General features: G+C 45.3%; 1 protein-coding gene across 1 annotated transcript in view; it reads right to left on the bottom strand.

Annotated features, from left to right (window-relative positions):
• Positions 1-727: 727 nt before the first annotated feature.
• RNPEP (arginyl aminopeptidase) overlaps positions 728-14,283 on the bottom strand; it is a 40,514-nt gene continuing 26,958 nt past the window's right edge. The window contains exons 9-11 of the mRNA XM_030220989.1: positions 12,908-13,132; positions 10,076-10,218; positions 728-1,114 (exon numbers count right to left, since the gene is read on the bottom strand). Of these exons, the coding sequence (XP_030076849.1) occupies positions 950-1,114; positions 10,076-10,218; positions 12,908-13,132 (533 nt within the window). The 3' untranslated portion in view covers positions 728-949. The remainder of the gene's footprint in view (positions 1,115-10,075; positions 10,219-12,907; positions 13,133-14,283) is intronic.

The following is a 14,283-nucleotide window of genomic DNA, read 5'->3' as shown; positions in this document are numbered from 1 at the left end:
GTAGCTGAGCCCCTTCTGGACCTCTAAAGAACAGAGTCATTACTGGAAATGGAAAGGGTCTCACACAGTAAGTAAAATATGTATGTGTTCATGCTGTACAGTCCAGTAGCGTAGCCAAGGGTGGGCCTGAGTGGGCCCCAGGCCCACCCAGTAGCAGCACACCTATGATGTGGCTGGCAGGAATTCCCAAGCCCCACCAGTTGAAAACTCCCAACAACTGTCCCTCCTGCATACTTTGTAAATAGAAGATCTTTGCCTGCAGCGAGCAGCAACTGATACATGCTGTGGGCCAACGTGAGCAGTGTGTATTGGTTGCTGCTGGTGAAAATCTGCTATTTAAAAGGTATGTGGGGGGGGGGGGGGGGGTGTTGTTTGAGAGACCATATGGTATGCAGGTGAGAGAGGGAGAGACCAAATTGTAGGACAAGACGCAGTTCTGCCCACCCATCTTGGGCCCAGGCCCACCCAAAACTGGGTGTCTGGCTACGCCCCTGGTACAGTCAACTGCAAAATCTGTATTCAACGTGTGACGTAAGCACAGAGAAATCCAGCTGTGTCAAGCAGAATTATTTGCTCTACTTAATTTTAGATTGGGGGGGGGGGGGGGGGAACACAATTCAATTCACTCCTAGACAGATTTACTACTGAACTAGGCACTAGGCAACTGCTTTATACACCAATATGAGAAAAGAAGAAGTTGGTTTATTACAAACAACATATAAAATAATCAATTCACAGGTCTCTGAACTGAGACATGTTTTATTACATTAGACAAAAATAGAAAGATCAGCACTGCCTTCTTTAAGGACAAAGACAGGAAGGTCAGTAAAACCTATTTGATTGATAGTCCGTTTGTTTTAAGATGTCCACCATGAAATCATTTTGAGAGACAGTAAAAATAAAAGTTAGATATCTGATTACTCTTAGGCCCTGCGTCTCCCTGTGCGTTTTAAGCAGTGGCAGCCTTTGCAGTCAGAATCTTCTTCACATATTTCTGCACATTAACGTGGAGCCGAGGTGCAGTTTCTGCAAAGGTTTCCATTGCCAGGGTTTTGGCTGCTTCACTACCGCTGTACAAGGCACGATAGATTGGAAGTGTGTACTTCTGTTTTCCCTGCATAAAAAAAATAAAGTTTTAAAAACACAATTAGGCACTAGGCCACATGCTTGTCACCCCTAACTTCACCCCCCCCCCCCCCCTCCAGCTCCATTTGCCAAACGAACCGAACTCCCATGGCCAGGAAGTGTGGAAGGAGCAGCCCGAGGCCGATGCCCTTGTTCCCCTTCATCTTTTTCTACTTCTCTCATTTGCTATCCATCCCTCAACTGTGTGTGGCTGGCGCTTTAACTCAACCTGGAAAAATAAAAGACCCCCCCCCCCCAGCTGTATGCTTACATATTCCTATATTTACCTCAACTCTACATACTGGGGTGACCAGTTACTACTTCTTTTGTGGAAGGAGCTACTGACTGAGCTCTGCCACCTAAAAAGATATTCTGGCTGTGAAAAATAGTATCAGACTTTAACATAAAGCACCCAGTTAGGTGCTTTGACAGGAGTGTAACCTGACTCTGTATATGTCTACACATGTACTTCCCTCACCACAGTCTCAAACTATTTTATTAGCAAGCTCCAGGTTAAATTTCACAAATATGGGATACTGCCCACCTTCCCATACAAAAATGTGATTTCACTGCAAAATCAAGTACACAAGCTGCAGTGCTGAAAGTATGATTATCCATTCTGAACTCTCAACGTTTGTAAATCGCTTCAAAACAAGGACACATCACCAGAAAACCAGCAGCACAGGAAGGTTAAATTGTGTACCAGCGTTTGTCCCCAACTGTACGCACAAGAGGAATTTTTTTCAGGGGGGGGAGGGGCAGTTGGTCAGTCAGGATTGACCCTGCAGTTTCCTCCTGCCCCTGGAACTGAATCTAGTACCCATGAATTTCCATTCACAACTACATGGAGATATATTCCTTTATGTTATACAACCTTTCACCTTGTATTTTTTTAAATCACATTTTTCAACTTTCGCTGGTTGTTTCTGTTTTAGGATTGCAATACTGCTTTTCTTCCCCCCACAAAAGGATCCAAAGCATAATAAAAATACATCCGAAGTACATTCATCCTTCCCACTATTCCAAAACCTGGTGGATAGTTGTACCCATCAACCGGCAGGTGGAGATACAGAACTGAAAACTGAGCCGAGACATTTCTTAGCATGCAGTCCAGCACCTCAATATTTACGTAGACAAGCAGGAGAAACTGAGAATAAACGCAACGTTCAACAACTTGCTAACCTAACACTAACCAGACAAGCAAAAATGTATGGACCTCTCATATCTGGACAACTTGTAGAGAACAAGATATATGAAGGAAGCGTCATCATTTGTCCCACGACTTCACATAAGTACATAAGTACATAAGTAGTGCCATACTGGGAAAGACCAAAGGTCCATCTAGCCCAGCATCCTGTCACCGACAGTGGCCAATCCAGGTCAAGGGCACCTGGCACGCTCCCCAAACGTAAAAACATTCCAGACAAGTTATACCTAAAAATGCGGAATTTTTCCAAGTCCATTTAATAGCGGTCTATGGACTTGTCCTTTAGGAATCTATCTAACCCCTTTTTAAACTCCGTCAAGCTAACCGCCCGTACCACGTTCTCCGGCAACGAATTCCAGAGTCTAATTACACGTTGGGTGAAGAAAAATTTTCTCCGATTCGTTTTAAATTTACCACACTGTAGCTTCAACTCATGCCCTCTAGTCCTAGTATTTTTGGATAGCGTGAACAGTCGCTTCACATCCACCCGATCCATTCCACTCATTATTTATACACTTCTATCATATCTCCCCTCAGCCAGTCTCTTCTCCAAGCTGAAAAGCCCTAGCCTTCTCAGCCTCTCTTCATAGGAAAGTCGTCCCATCCCCACTATCATTTTCGTCGCCCTTCGCTGTACCTTTTCCAATTCTACTATATCTTTTTTGAGATACGGAGACTAGTACTGAACACAATACTCCAGGTGCGGTCGCACCATGGAGCGATACAACGGCATTATAACATCCGCACACCTGGACTCCATACCCTTCTTAATAACACCCAACATTCTATTCGCTTTCCTAGCCGCAGCAGCACACTGACTAAACATCTCAGAAACCTTGGGGGGGGGGGGGGGGGGGGGGGGGGGAGGGAACCCCTGGAACAGTGGGAAGGACTGATGGAAAGAAAATTCCGGCAAGACCTAATTTATCTTTCCGTTACATAGCTTCCCACTTTTCTAGAACCTGTGGGATGTTTAAAAGCAATCGCTAGAGTGGGTAGGATTTTATTTATTTATTTATTGCATTTGTATCCCACATTTTCCCACCTTTTTGCGGGTTCAGTGTGGCTTACAATAGGAGTTGAATGTTGGAAATACAATTTGTTACAGATAGTTATGGATTACATTGTGCAGGGTTAAGCAAAACAATTGAGGTGTCGTTAAGGAATGTAATAATGGAGCATACGCATTGCAACTTTGGAAGGATCCTGGTGTAGCTGTCCTGAGGGCCAAAGCCCCAAAACTAGCTTCCAAGCATTCCGCAACATCCACCCTGTAGTGCTTGGCATAGGTAACTAGCGTTGACCACATCGCTGCCTTGCAAATATCTGCCAGACAGTAAGGTGGTCTCCACTCAGAATGTCGCTCGACACCTCACAGAAGGAGCCCGCAAGGCCTGAGGAGCCTGCTTCCCTGCAAAAAAATAAGCTGACAGGATACTGTCCTTCAGCCTTCTAGCAAATGTGGCCTTGGAAGCCATGAGGCCAAGCCTCTGTTTACCAAAAAGAACCAAGTCTGTCCGATTTGGGAAACTCATTTGTGAATTCGAGATAGTGAGAAGCTTGAAGGAAGAATACCGAGCATAAGAACATAAAAGTAGCCATACTGGGTCAGATCAACGGTTCCTCTAGCCCAGTATCCTGTTTCCACAAGTACCTGGCAGAAACCCAGAAATTTGTAGCATGGCAGCATTGCATGGTACAAATCCCAGGGCAAGCAGTTGCTTCCCCATGTCTGTCTCAATAGCAGGACTATGAACGTTTCCTCCAGAAACTTGTCCAAACCTTCTTTAAACCTAGATACGATTATCACAACCTCTGGCAAAGAGTTCCAGAGCTTAACTGTTCACTGAGTGAAAAAATTATTTCCTCCTATTTGTTTTAAAAGTATTTCCATGTAACATAGTAGATGACGGCAGAAAAAGACCTGACCGGTCCATCTAGTCTGCCCAACAAGATAAACTCATATGTGCTGCTACTTGTGTATACCTTACCTTGATTTGTATCTGCCATTTTCAGGACACAGACCGTAGAATTCTTGTCCAGAACTAGCCCCATTTTCAGGACACAGACCGTAGACGTCTTGCCCAGAACTAGCCCCACCACCCAAACACCAGCCCCGCCTCCCAATCTCGGCTAAGCTTCTGAGGATCCATTCCTTTTGCACAGGATTCCTTTATGTTTATCCCACGCATGCTTGAATTCCGCTACCATTTTCATCTCCACCACCTCCCGAGGGAGGGCATTCCAAGTATCTACCACTCTCTCCGTGAAAAAATACTTCCTGACATTTTTCTTGAGTCTGCCCCCCTTCACTCTCATATCATGTCCTCTCGTTCTACCGCCCTCCCATCTCCGGAACTTCATTGAGTGTCCCCTAGTCATTGTACTTTTGAAATGAGTAAAAAAATCGATTTACTTCTACTCGTTCTACACCACTCAGGATTTTGTCGACCTCAATCATATCTGCCCTCATCCGTCTCTTTTCCAAGCTGAAGAGACCTAACTTCTTTAGCCTTTCCTCATACGACAGGCATTCCCATCCTCTTTTGGTCGCTCTTCGTTGAACGTTTTCTAATTCCGCTATACGGCGACCAAAACATAATACTCTAAGTGCAGTCATACCATGGAGCAATACAGAGGCATTATAGTATTTTCGGTCTTATTCACCATTCCTTTCCTAATAATTCCTAGCATCCTGTGCTTTTTTGGCCCCCACCACACACTGAGCAGAAGATTTCAGGTTATTATCTACGACGACACTCAGATCTTTGTCTTGAGTACTGACCCCCAAGGTGGACCCTAGCATCAGGCAACTATGATTCTTATTATTCTTTCCAATGTGCATCGCCTTGCATTTGCCCAGAATAAATTTCATCTGCCATCTGAATGCCCAGTCTTCCAATTTCTTAAGGTCTTCCTGCAATATTTCACAGTCCGCACATGTTAACAACCTTGAATAGTTTAGTGTCATCTGCAAATTTTATCACCTCATTTGTTGTTCCGATTTCCATATAATTCACAAAATACGTTAAACAGCACCGGTCCCAGTACTGATCCCTGCAGCAGACCGAGGCCGCATCAGATAAGGTGGGAGAAGCAGAGAGATTCATCTGCCCACTCCTGGAGGTCTAAACGAGATCTCTTAGGAACCAGAGAGGCAGGGAAGCAAGAAACTGAAGCACCTTGAACCAACTGACTGTCCCTATTTCAGTAAATAGGCCTGGTGTAAGAGCAATAAACTCCAAGAAAACAAAAGATCCCAATGCAGCTGAATGCCCTGTCGGGCCACATGGCTGTAAAACTGAGGCTGTGCTCTGCACATGATCAGACAGAGGTTTCTCCTCACTGCCAGTCAGCCCTGACAAAATGACACCCGTTCCCACGCTCTCCTGCATCAAACTGCACACTGGCCCTGCCGGACAGCCCCAAGTTACCATTATATTTGGATGCTGCGCCAAGTCTGAATACATGCTGCCGCTGACCCTTACGTTAGCATCCCGTGGGATTCCTGGCTTGCGCGCACTGCAACGTGCCTGAAGCCAGCCAGCAGGTCCCATAGCGGAAACACTGCTTAACTGCCTCCGTGGGAGTCACCTTTCACCCCCAACTGTCACAAGTGCAACACAACACAGTTCCAAGCAGTGAGTCAGGATCTCTCCCCTGCACCGAGTAGAACTTGCAGCCTTCCAAACGGTTCTGACCCCAGACGAGAAAGGATCAGGACTGTCCCAAGCTCTCCAGTAAACCTCTTTCCTTTTTTAAAGGTTCTGCTGGAAAAAAAAAAAAAAAGGCCAGCTCCACAGGAAACAGGGGACAGGCAAAGGGAGGGAAGAACTAAAATTTACAGGGCGTCAGAGACAGGGATCTGAAGCAGTGGCGTAGGAAGGGCGGGGGCGGTCCGCCCCGGGTGCATGCCGCTGGGGGGTGTCGGCTTCGCTGGTTCACTGCTCTCTCTGCCCCGGAACAGGTTACTTCCTGTTCCGAGGCAGAGAGAGCAGGGAACCAGCGGAGCCGACTCAGCTCCCAGCGACGTGCATTCGGGGTGGAGCGGCCCTCCCACCCGCCCCCTTTGGTAAGAATGCGCTCCAGGGGGGTGTGCAGCGGCGAACCACCCCGGGTGTCAGCTGCCCTCGCTACGGCACTGATCTGAAGCTGAACTGGGGACCAGTTGACCAACTGGTCCAGGAGCAAATCACTCAGAACCAGAGGCTGAAACGTGTGTCCTGCTGGAAGACAGAAAATACCGAGGAGCTGGAAATGTCTCAGCTCAATTTTCAGCTCTCTATCTCCACCTGCTGGTTGGACACGACTATCCCACAGGTTCTGGAACAGTGGGAAGCTACACAATGGAAACTTATTACCTTTTAAATGTATGAGATTTATCTGTCCTATTTTTATTGGCACTCTTCATTCTTTTGTAGCCTTAACCTATCTCTGGAAAGGTGGTAGAATAAGACCTCAAATAAACAAATCATCATTCGTCTACACCTCTCTTCCTATCCCATGAGAGGAAGCAACTGAGTGAGATGAAGTAATAAATTGTACCCAGATTGGCGCCAACTTTTCAAAATAATTAAGGATGCCAAACAATGTAAATTACCCCCTTGGAGAACAATGAAGGCACTTGCTCAATATTGTGGATGTTCAGCACCCACAGAGTTCACACATACAAATATAAAAGCAATACAATTTAAATTCAATAGAGCGGCTTTGATGGGCACTAATACCTATTCACTTAACCCTCCATTGCCCCATGTAAGCCGCATTGAGCCTGCCATGAGTGGGAAAGCGCAGGGTACAAATGTAACAAAAATAAAATAGATACTATTGGACATTCTACATGGAATGTTGCTACTATTGGAGATTCTACATGGAATGTTGCTATTCCACTAGCAACATTCCATGTAGAAGGCTGCGCAGGCTTCTGTTTCTGTGAGTCTGACGTCCTGCACGTACGTGCAGCAGGACGTCAGACTCACAGAAACAGAAGCCTGTGCAGCCACATTGGTGATCTGCAAGGGCCGACTTCTACACGGAATGTGCGGGAAACTGAGGAACTGAGTTCGATTCCCACTTCAGGCACAGGCAGCTCCTTGTGACTCTGGGAAAGTCACTTAACCCTCCACTGCCCCATGTAAGCCGCATTGAGCCTGCCATGAGTGGGAAAGCGCGGGTACAAATGTAACAAAAATAAAATAAAAATATTCAAACTTACCCCTATCTAGTCATTCCCTAAGAAGTAGCCCAAGGGGGCGACAAGCCCAAGAGAGACCAATCCCAGACTGCAAATTTCAAGTTTCAATCATTCAGGGCTGAAGAGGACACCTGAAGTGGGTGTGTAAGGAGGGATGCCAGAACAGCACTTGGGACCCAGCAGGACATCAATTCAGCATAAAGGGGAACTCAAATGGACAGCAGTCTCCCCTCTTCAACAGTTTCACCTGATTGTGCCCTTGGGTCTCTGGAGGGGACCTAATAATCACATACTGTTCAATATGCATTGTTACTTGATATGTTTGTCACTCTCTATTCTCTATACTTTGATCACTTGCTGGAAATGTGGATAAAATAAACCCCATAACTAGTACTTCAGTTCAACTGCAGTGGTACCAAGGCTCCTTGCGAGACTCTGAATAGGGCTGCTAGACATCAATGATTATAATTTCTTCCCCTCAAGAGGCTGCGAATGCTGCCCATCCCCAGAAGGCCTGAGCTGGGAATTGAACACAGGTCGATGTGACCAGCTTAGAAGCCGACTAGCCAATGTTCAGCACCATTTAACCAGCCAGGAACGGCAGCTGGCCTGTTAAATGATACTAGCCGGCTATCCGCTGATATTCTGTGGGAGACAGCCGTTTGTCTCCCATGGAATATTCACAGTTAGCCGGTTATATCGCGCGATATACCCGGCTATCTGCCAATTTTTCAGGTAGCAATAGTAGGTCTATCTTTGGCTGCTATGAACTTAGCTGGCCAGCTACTTAGCGGCCAGAAATAAACCAGATATTCAATGCCGGTCACCGGAAACAGCTTGGCATTGAATACCCGGACTCTGCACTGGCTACCTTCCACGGTCCGAATATCGGGCCCCAAATGTTTTAGTTTGCATTTTCCGCTATATGCTTTGGTTATAAATATGACTGAACTTATTGTCTTCCCACCCAAACCCACTTCCCCTCTCCCTTCACTCTCTATCTCAGTTGAGAACACCCTCATCGTCCCCGTCTCATCTGCCCGCAACCTCGGTGTCATCTTCGACTCCTCCCTCTCCTTTTCTGCGCACATCCAGCAGATAGCCAAGACCTGTCGCTTCTTTCTCTATAACATCAGCAAAATTCGCCCCTTCCTCTCCGAGCACACCACCCGAACTCTCATCCACTCTCTCATTACCTCTCGCCTTGACTACTGCAACCTACTCCTGACCGGCCTCCCACGTAGCCATCTACTCCCCCTTCAGTCCATCCAGAACTCTGCCGCACGTCTTATCTTCCGCCTTAACCGATACACTCATATCACCCCTCTCCTCAAGTCACTTCACTGGCTCCCAATCAGATACCGCATACAGTTCAAGCTTCTCTTACTCACCTACAAATGCACTCGATCTGCGGCCCCTCCGTACCTCTCTACCCTCATCTCCCCTTACGTCCCTATCCGTAACCTCCGCTCTCAAGACAAATCCCTCCTTTCAGTACCCTTCTCCACCACCTCCAACTCCAGGCTCCGTCCCTTCTATCTCGCCTCACCCCATGCCTGGAACACACTCCCTGAGCCCATACGCCGTGCCCCCTCCCTACCCATCTTCAAATCAATGCTCAAAGCCCACCTCTTCAATGTCGCCTTCTGCTCCTAATCACTACACCTCTTCTCAGAAAACGTATCTACCCCAACTTGACATTTCGTCCTTTAGATTGTAAGCTCTTCCGAGCAGGGACCGTCCTTAATTGTTAATTTGTACAGCGCTGCGTAACCCTAGTAGCACTCTAGAAATGTTAAGTAGTAGTAGTAGTATTACATATAGCAGTGATTTAACCAGAGCTGAGATTGTGATGTCATAATGCCTCATTCCACCAATGCCTAAGAGCCAACCTCATCAGTGATGTCACAATGGCTTGATTGTCCTATATTTGTCTCACTCTTATCTATTAGATTGTAAGCTCTTTGAGCAGGGACTGTCTCTCTTTGTTAAATTGTACAGCGCTGCGTAACCCTAGTAGCGCTCTAGAAATGTTAAGTAGTAGTAGTAGTATTACATATAGCAGTGATTTAACCAGAGCTGAGATTGTGATGTCATAATGCCTCATTCCACCAATGCCTAAGAGCCAACCTCATCAGTGATGTCACAATGGCTCGACTGTCCTATACTTGGCCCACTTCCCCCCTTAGTGTGAAGAGTTTCAGTCTCTGGTATCCAGAGCTGAGATTGTGATGTCATAATGCCTCATTCCACCAATGCCTAAGAGCCAACCTCATCAGTGATGTCACAATGGCTTGATTGTCCTATATTTGTCTCACTCTTATCTATTAGATTGTAAGCTCTTTGAGCAGGGACTGTCTCTCTTTGTTAAATTGTACAGCGCTGTGTAACCCTAGTAGTGCTCTAGAAATGTTAAGTAGTAGTAGTATGATACATCTTTCTAAAGCAGCGGTATTTACAGAAATCTCTCCGAAACCAACCCTGCAGCTTGTGTCCCATCCCATTCAAGTAGTCCTTGTACTGTAATGTGCTCTGGAGCAAGTACAAACCTGGCTATGAAGGAACTGTTTCACTTTGCAAAAGTCTGTCTCATGGTTGTTTTTTATGACAAGCTGAGACCAACGGAGTTTCAGTTCAGCGTTGCTGGCTTTGGATATCTTTGGGTACATGTTGCTCATCTTCTCCAGGTTTCCTTTAACAGAAAACAAAATTGAAATTCTTATCCTATAATGTGTACATGTTGCTATAACATTTTGTGAGCCACATTGAGCCTGCAAAGAGGTGGGAAAATGTGGGATACAAGTGCAGCAAGTAAATAAATAAATAAAACCCTAAATGCAAGGATGGATTGGATACGGACAGGGCTGGATTTATGCGTATTGTGCCCTTAAGCTTTAAGAGGCTCCCCCTTAATTAAGCAGGAAGTTAATTTTAGTTTTCCATGTTCCTGAAAGAGTATGCATAAAATGCTATGTTACATACAAGCATTTTCATTAAGTATTAAAGCAATACAAATAATGATGAGACCCCCTTGCAATTTGAGGCCCTAACTGAAGCTGGTCTAGCTTACATGTAAATCCAGCCCTAGTCACAGAATCGTGTAAACTAAACAAGATCCTGGTGAAGTCTCTCCAGTCACTATAAATGCCACTGAGCTGTGCTAGTGAATAGAGTGGCACTCCTCATTCAGCATTACGGTCTCCCTTACAATTTAACTTATTCCCGAGTCCACAAGCACTTTTGGCTCAGATACTAAGGGAGAAGGTTATCAACATGAGCTACCGGTATGATGGATTAAAAATGACACCCTGTGCTAAAATAGCATGGCTTGTGGTAAAATAATCTCTTAACGGTAACCTACATTAATGACTCCTCCCTTAGTATTTCTGCATATCTTGTAACATAGTAAGTGACGGCAGAAAAAGACCTGTACGGTCCATCCAGTCTGTCCAACAAGATAAACTCATATGTGCTACTTTATGTGTGTACCTGACCTTGATTTGTATCTGCCATTTTCAGGGCACAGACCGTAGAAGTCTGCCCAGCACTAGCCCCGCCTCCCAACCACTAGCCCCACCTCCTAACCACCAGTGCTGCTGATGACATTCAGTTGATTATATCTGCTGATCCAAAACCTGATTCATCACCCTTTAATATGGGCTTCCACTCTATAGCATTGGGGCTGTTAGACCATCTTCAGCTGAATCTACATAGGTCTAAATGACAAAGGCGTTTGGCAAAGTACCTCATGAAAGACTCCAGAGGAAATTGGAGAGTCATGGGAAAGGAGGTAGTGTTCTATTGTGGATTAAAAACTGGTTAAAAGATAGGAAACAAAGAGTAGGGTTACATGGTCAGTATTCTCAATGGAGAAGGGTAGTTAGTGGGGTCCCCCAGGGGTCTGTGCTGGGACCGCTGCTTTTTAACATTTTTATAAATGACCTAGAGATGGGAGTAACTAGTGAGGTAATTAAATTTGCTGATGACACAAAGTTATTCAAAGTCGTTAAATCACAGGAGGATTGTGAAAAATTACAAGACGGCCTTACGAGACTGGGAGACTGGGCGTCTAAATGGCAGATGACATTTAATGTGAGCAAGTGCAAAGTGATGCATGTGGGAAAGAGGAACCTGAATTATAGCTATGTCATGCAAGGTTCCACGTTAGGAGTCACAGACCAAGAAAGGGATCTAGGTGCTGTCGTTGACAATTCATTGAAACCTTCTGCCTAGTGTGCTGCTGCAGCTAAGAAAGCAAATAGAATGTTAGGTATTATTAGGAAAGGAATAGCAAACAAAAATGAAGACGTTATAATGCCTTTGTAATGCTCCATGGTGCGACTGCACCTAGAATATTGTGTTCAATTGTGGTCGCCGTATCTCAAAAAAAGATACAGTGGAATTAGAAAAGGTACAGAGAAGGGCGATGAAAATGTTAAAGGGGATGGGACGACTTCCCTATGAGGAAAGGCTAAAGCAGCTAGGCTCTTCAGCTTGGAGAAAAGGCAGCTGAGGGGAGATATGATAGAGGTCTATAAAATAATGAGTGGAGTGGAACGGGTAGATGTGAAGCGTCTGTTTATGCTTTCCAAAAATACCAGGACTAGGAGGCATGCGATGAAGCCAAAATGTAGCAAATTTAAAACGAATTGGAGAAAAGTTTTCTTCAGTCAACGTGTAATTCAACTCTGGAATTCATTGCCAGAGAATGTGGTAAAGGCGGTTAGCTTAGCGGAGTTTAAAAAAAGGTTTGGACGGCTTCCTAAAGGAAAAGTCCATAGACCATAGAAAATCCACTGGGATAAGCAGTATAAAATGTTTTGTACTTTTTGGGGATCTTGCCAGGTATTTGTGACCTGGATTGGCCAGTGTTGGAAACAGGATGCTGGGCTTGTTGGACCTTTGGTCTTTCCCAGTATGGCAATACTTATGTACTTATAAGTGCCAATATTCAGCACTTAACCCACTTAAGTTGCCAAATCAGACTGCCTAAAACATAGTCCTATCTTTACGAAGTGTCGCCAAGCCGGTGAAGTGCTGAATATCGTACAATCACATAAGAGATAGTCAGCTGCATATTCAATGCTGGTGCCCGAACATGGCCCGACACTGAATATATGGGAATAACGCCGGAGGCAACTAAAAAAAAAAAAGCTCACCACTGCCGACTGAATGTCTACCCCAGTATTTCTTTACTCTATTGGAAGAGCTGTAGAGAACACCCATTTAAGCGAGCAGCACAGAAAGATGTTCTTTGATAGCCCAGAAAAGATGAACTACTCACTATGGCAGACACCTATATTACCCTCCCAAATATGCTTCAACTTGTTATACTTCTGCTGAGGAAAGAGGAAAAGCATTGATTACTGTCAGCAACATACCATCAGGTAAAGGTGATTTCACCAGGATTCTGTCAAGGAAGTAGACCAGTTGATAGGTTTTCCATGTAGAGATATCAACAGCTTTGATTGCCTCCATATTCAGGCTGCCTGCCGCCCAAAGTTCAGCCAGCTCATCAGCTGGTTTCATGAGGGAGTCTCCAGGAGAAAGGTCAGGGAGATATGGGGGCCACCCAGGTGTATTCAGCCATCTGTCAAATTCAAAACCTACAGAAGAAAAACCAAAACAAAACAGTTCAATCTCAAGTTATCCATTTTCTAGGCATTTTCTGATGTATGCAACAATACATACATTATGCCACTAAATATTCCCATCTGTACAGCCTCTTCCTATACCTCTATTAGAGAAGAAAGTCAGGACAGGTCTCCTGTATATAAAAGAGAAGTAGAGGTGGAAACCCTCCCCCCCCCCCAAAAAAAAAAAAATTCACCTAAGGATTGCGGTTTAGGAGATCACAATTATCTGTGCTATTTGTAGCATTTTTACCCAATCAGTTGCGAGGCCTTTCTTTTGATACTGATACAGGATGGACAAGCGCCAAAAAAACGAAGTGGGAAAGATTTTTTTCCAACTGGACAGGCAGCACGAATCTTCCATTTACAACGTAGACAAGACATCTCCAACTGAGAGGACTTCTACACAGCAATACCTCTCTTCCCCCCCTCTCCTCCAATACTTGCCCCAGTTTTTGTCATATGAAAATCAATTTCTCAACTGTAAGCAATCTCCGCCACTTTGTTGAACTAATAATGGGCTAGTTTAGATGTCTTCTTCCAGAAAGTAGACATTAATCTGGCAGTATGCACCAACTGTACCATCAGCTCCCAATCTTCTCTGGGCAGATCCATATCCTGCCAATACTCCAAAGAAAAGAAAAGGAGGGGTAACAGTGACCTGCCAGTCTCCCTTTGATCTCTGCGCTCACCAGTCTCCACAAGGGTACTATCCTCAGGCAGGTCCGCAACACATGTAAGTGATCCTGCTGACCACTGTACCTTGTCAGAGCCCCAAGGGGGCTCCTGCATACCTTAGGGCAGGGGTAGGCAACTCCGGTCCTCAAGAGCTGCAGGCAGGTCAGGTTTTCAGGATATCCACAATGAATATGCAGGAGATAGATTTGCATACCATGGAGGCAGTGCTTGCAAATCTATCTCCTGCATCATTGTGGATATCCTGAAAACCTGACCTGCCTGCGGTTTTTGAGGACCGGAGTTGCCTACCCCTGGCCTAGTGGTTAGTGCAGTGGAACATGGAATGTTGGCTACTGTTGGAGATTCTGTTGCTACTATTTGAGATTCTACATGGAATGTTAATGTTGCTATTCCACTAGCAACATTCCATGTAGAAGTCGGCCCTT

This window comes from Microcaecilia unicolor, chromosome 12 (genome assembly GCF_901765095.1).
Source record: "Microcaecilia unicolor chromosome 12, aMicUni1.1, whole genome shotgun sequence".
Lineage (NCBI taxonomy): Eukaryota > Metazoa > Chordata > Amphibia > Gymnophiona > Siphonopidae > Microcaecilia > Microcaecilia unicolor.
This window is presented reverse-complemented; position numbering and strand designations above follow the sequence as displayed.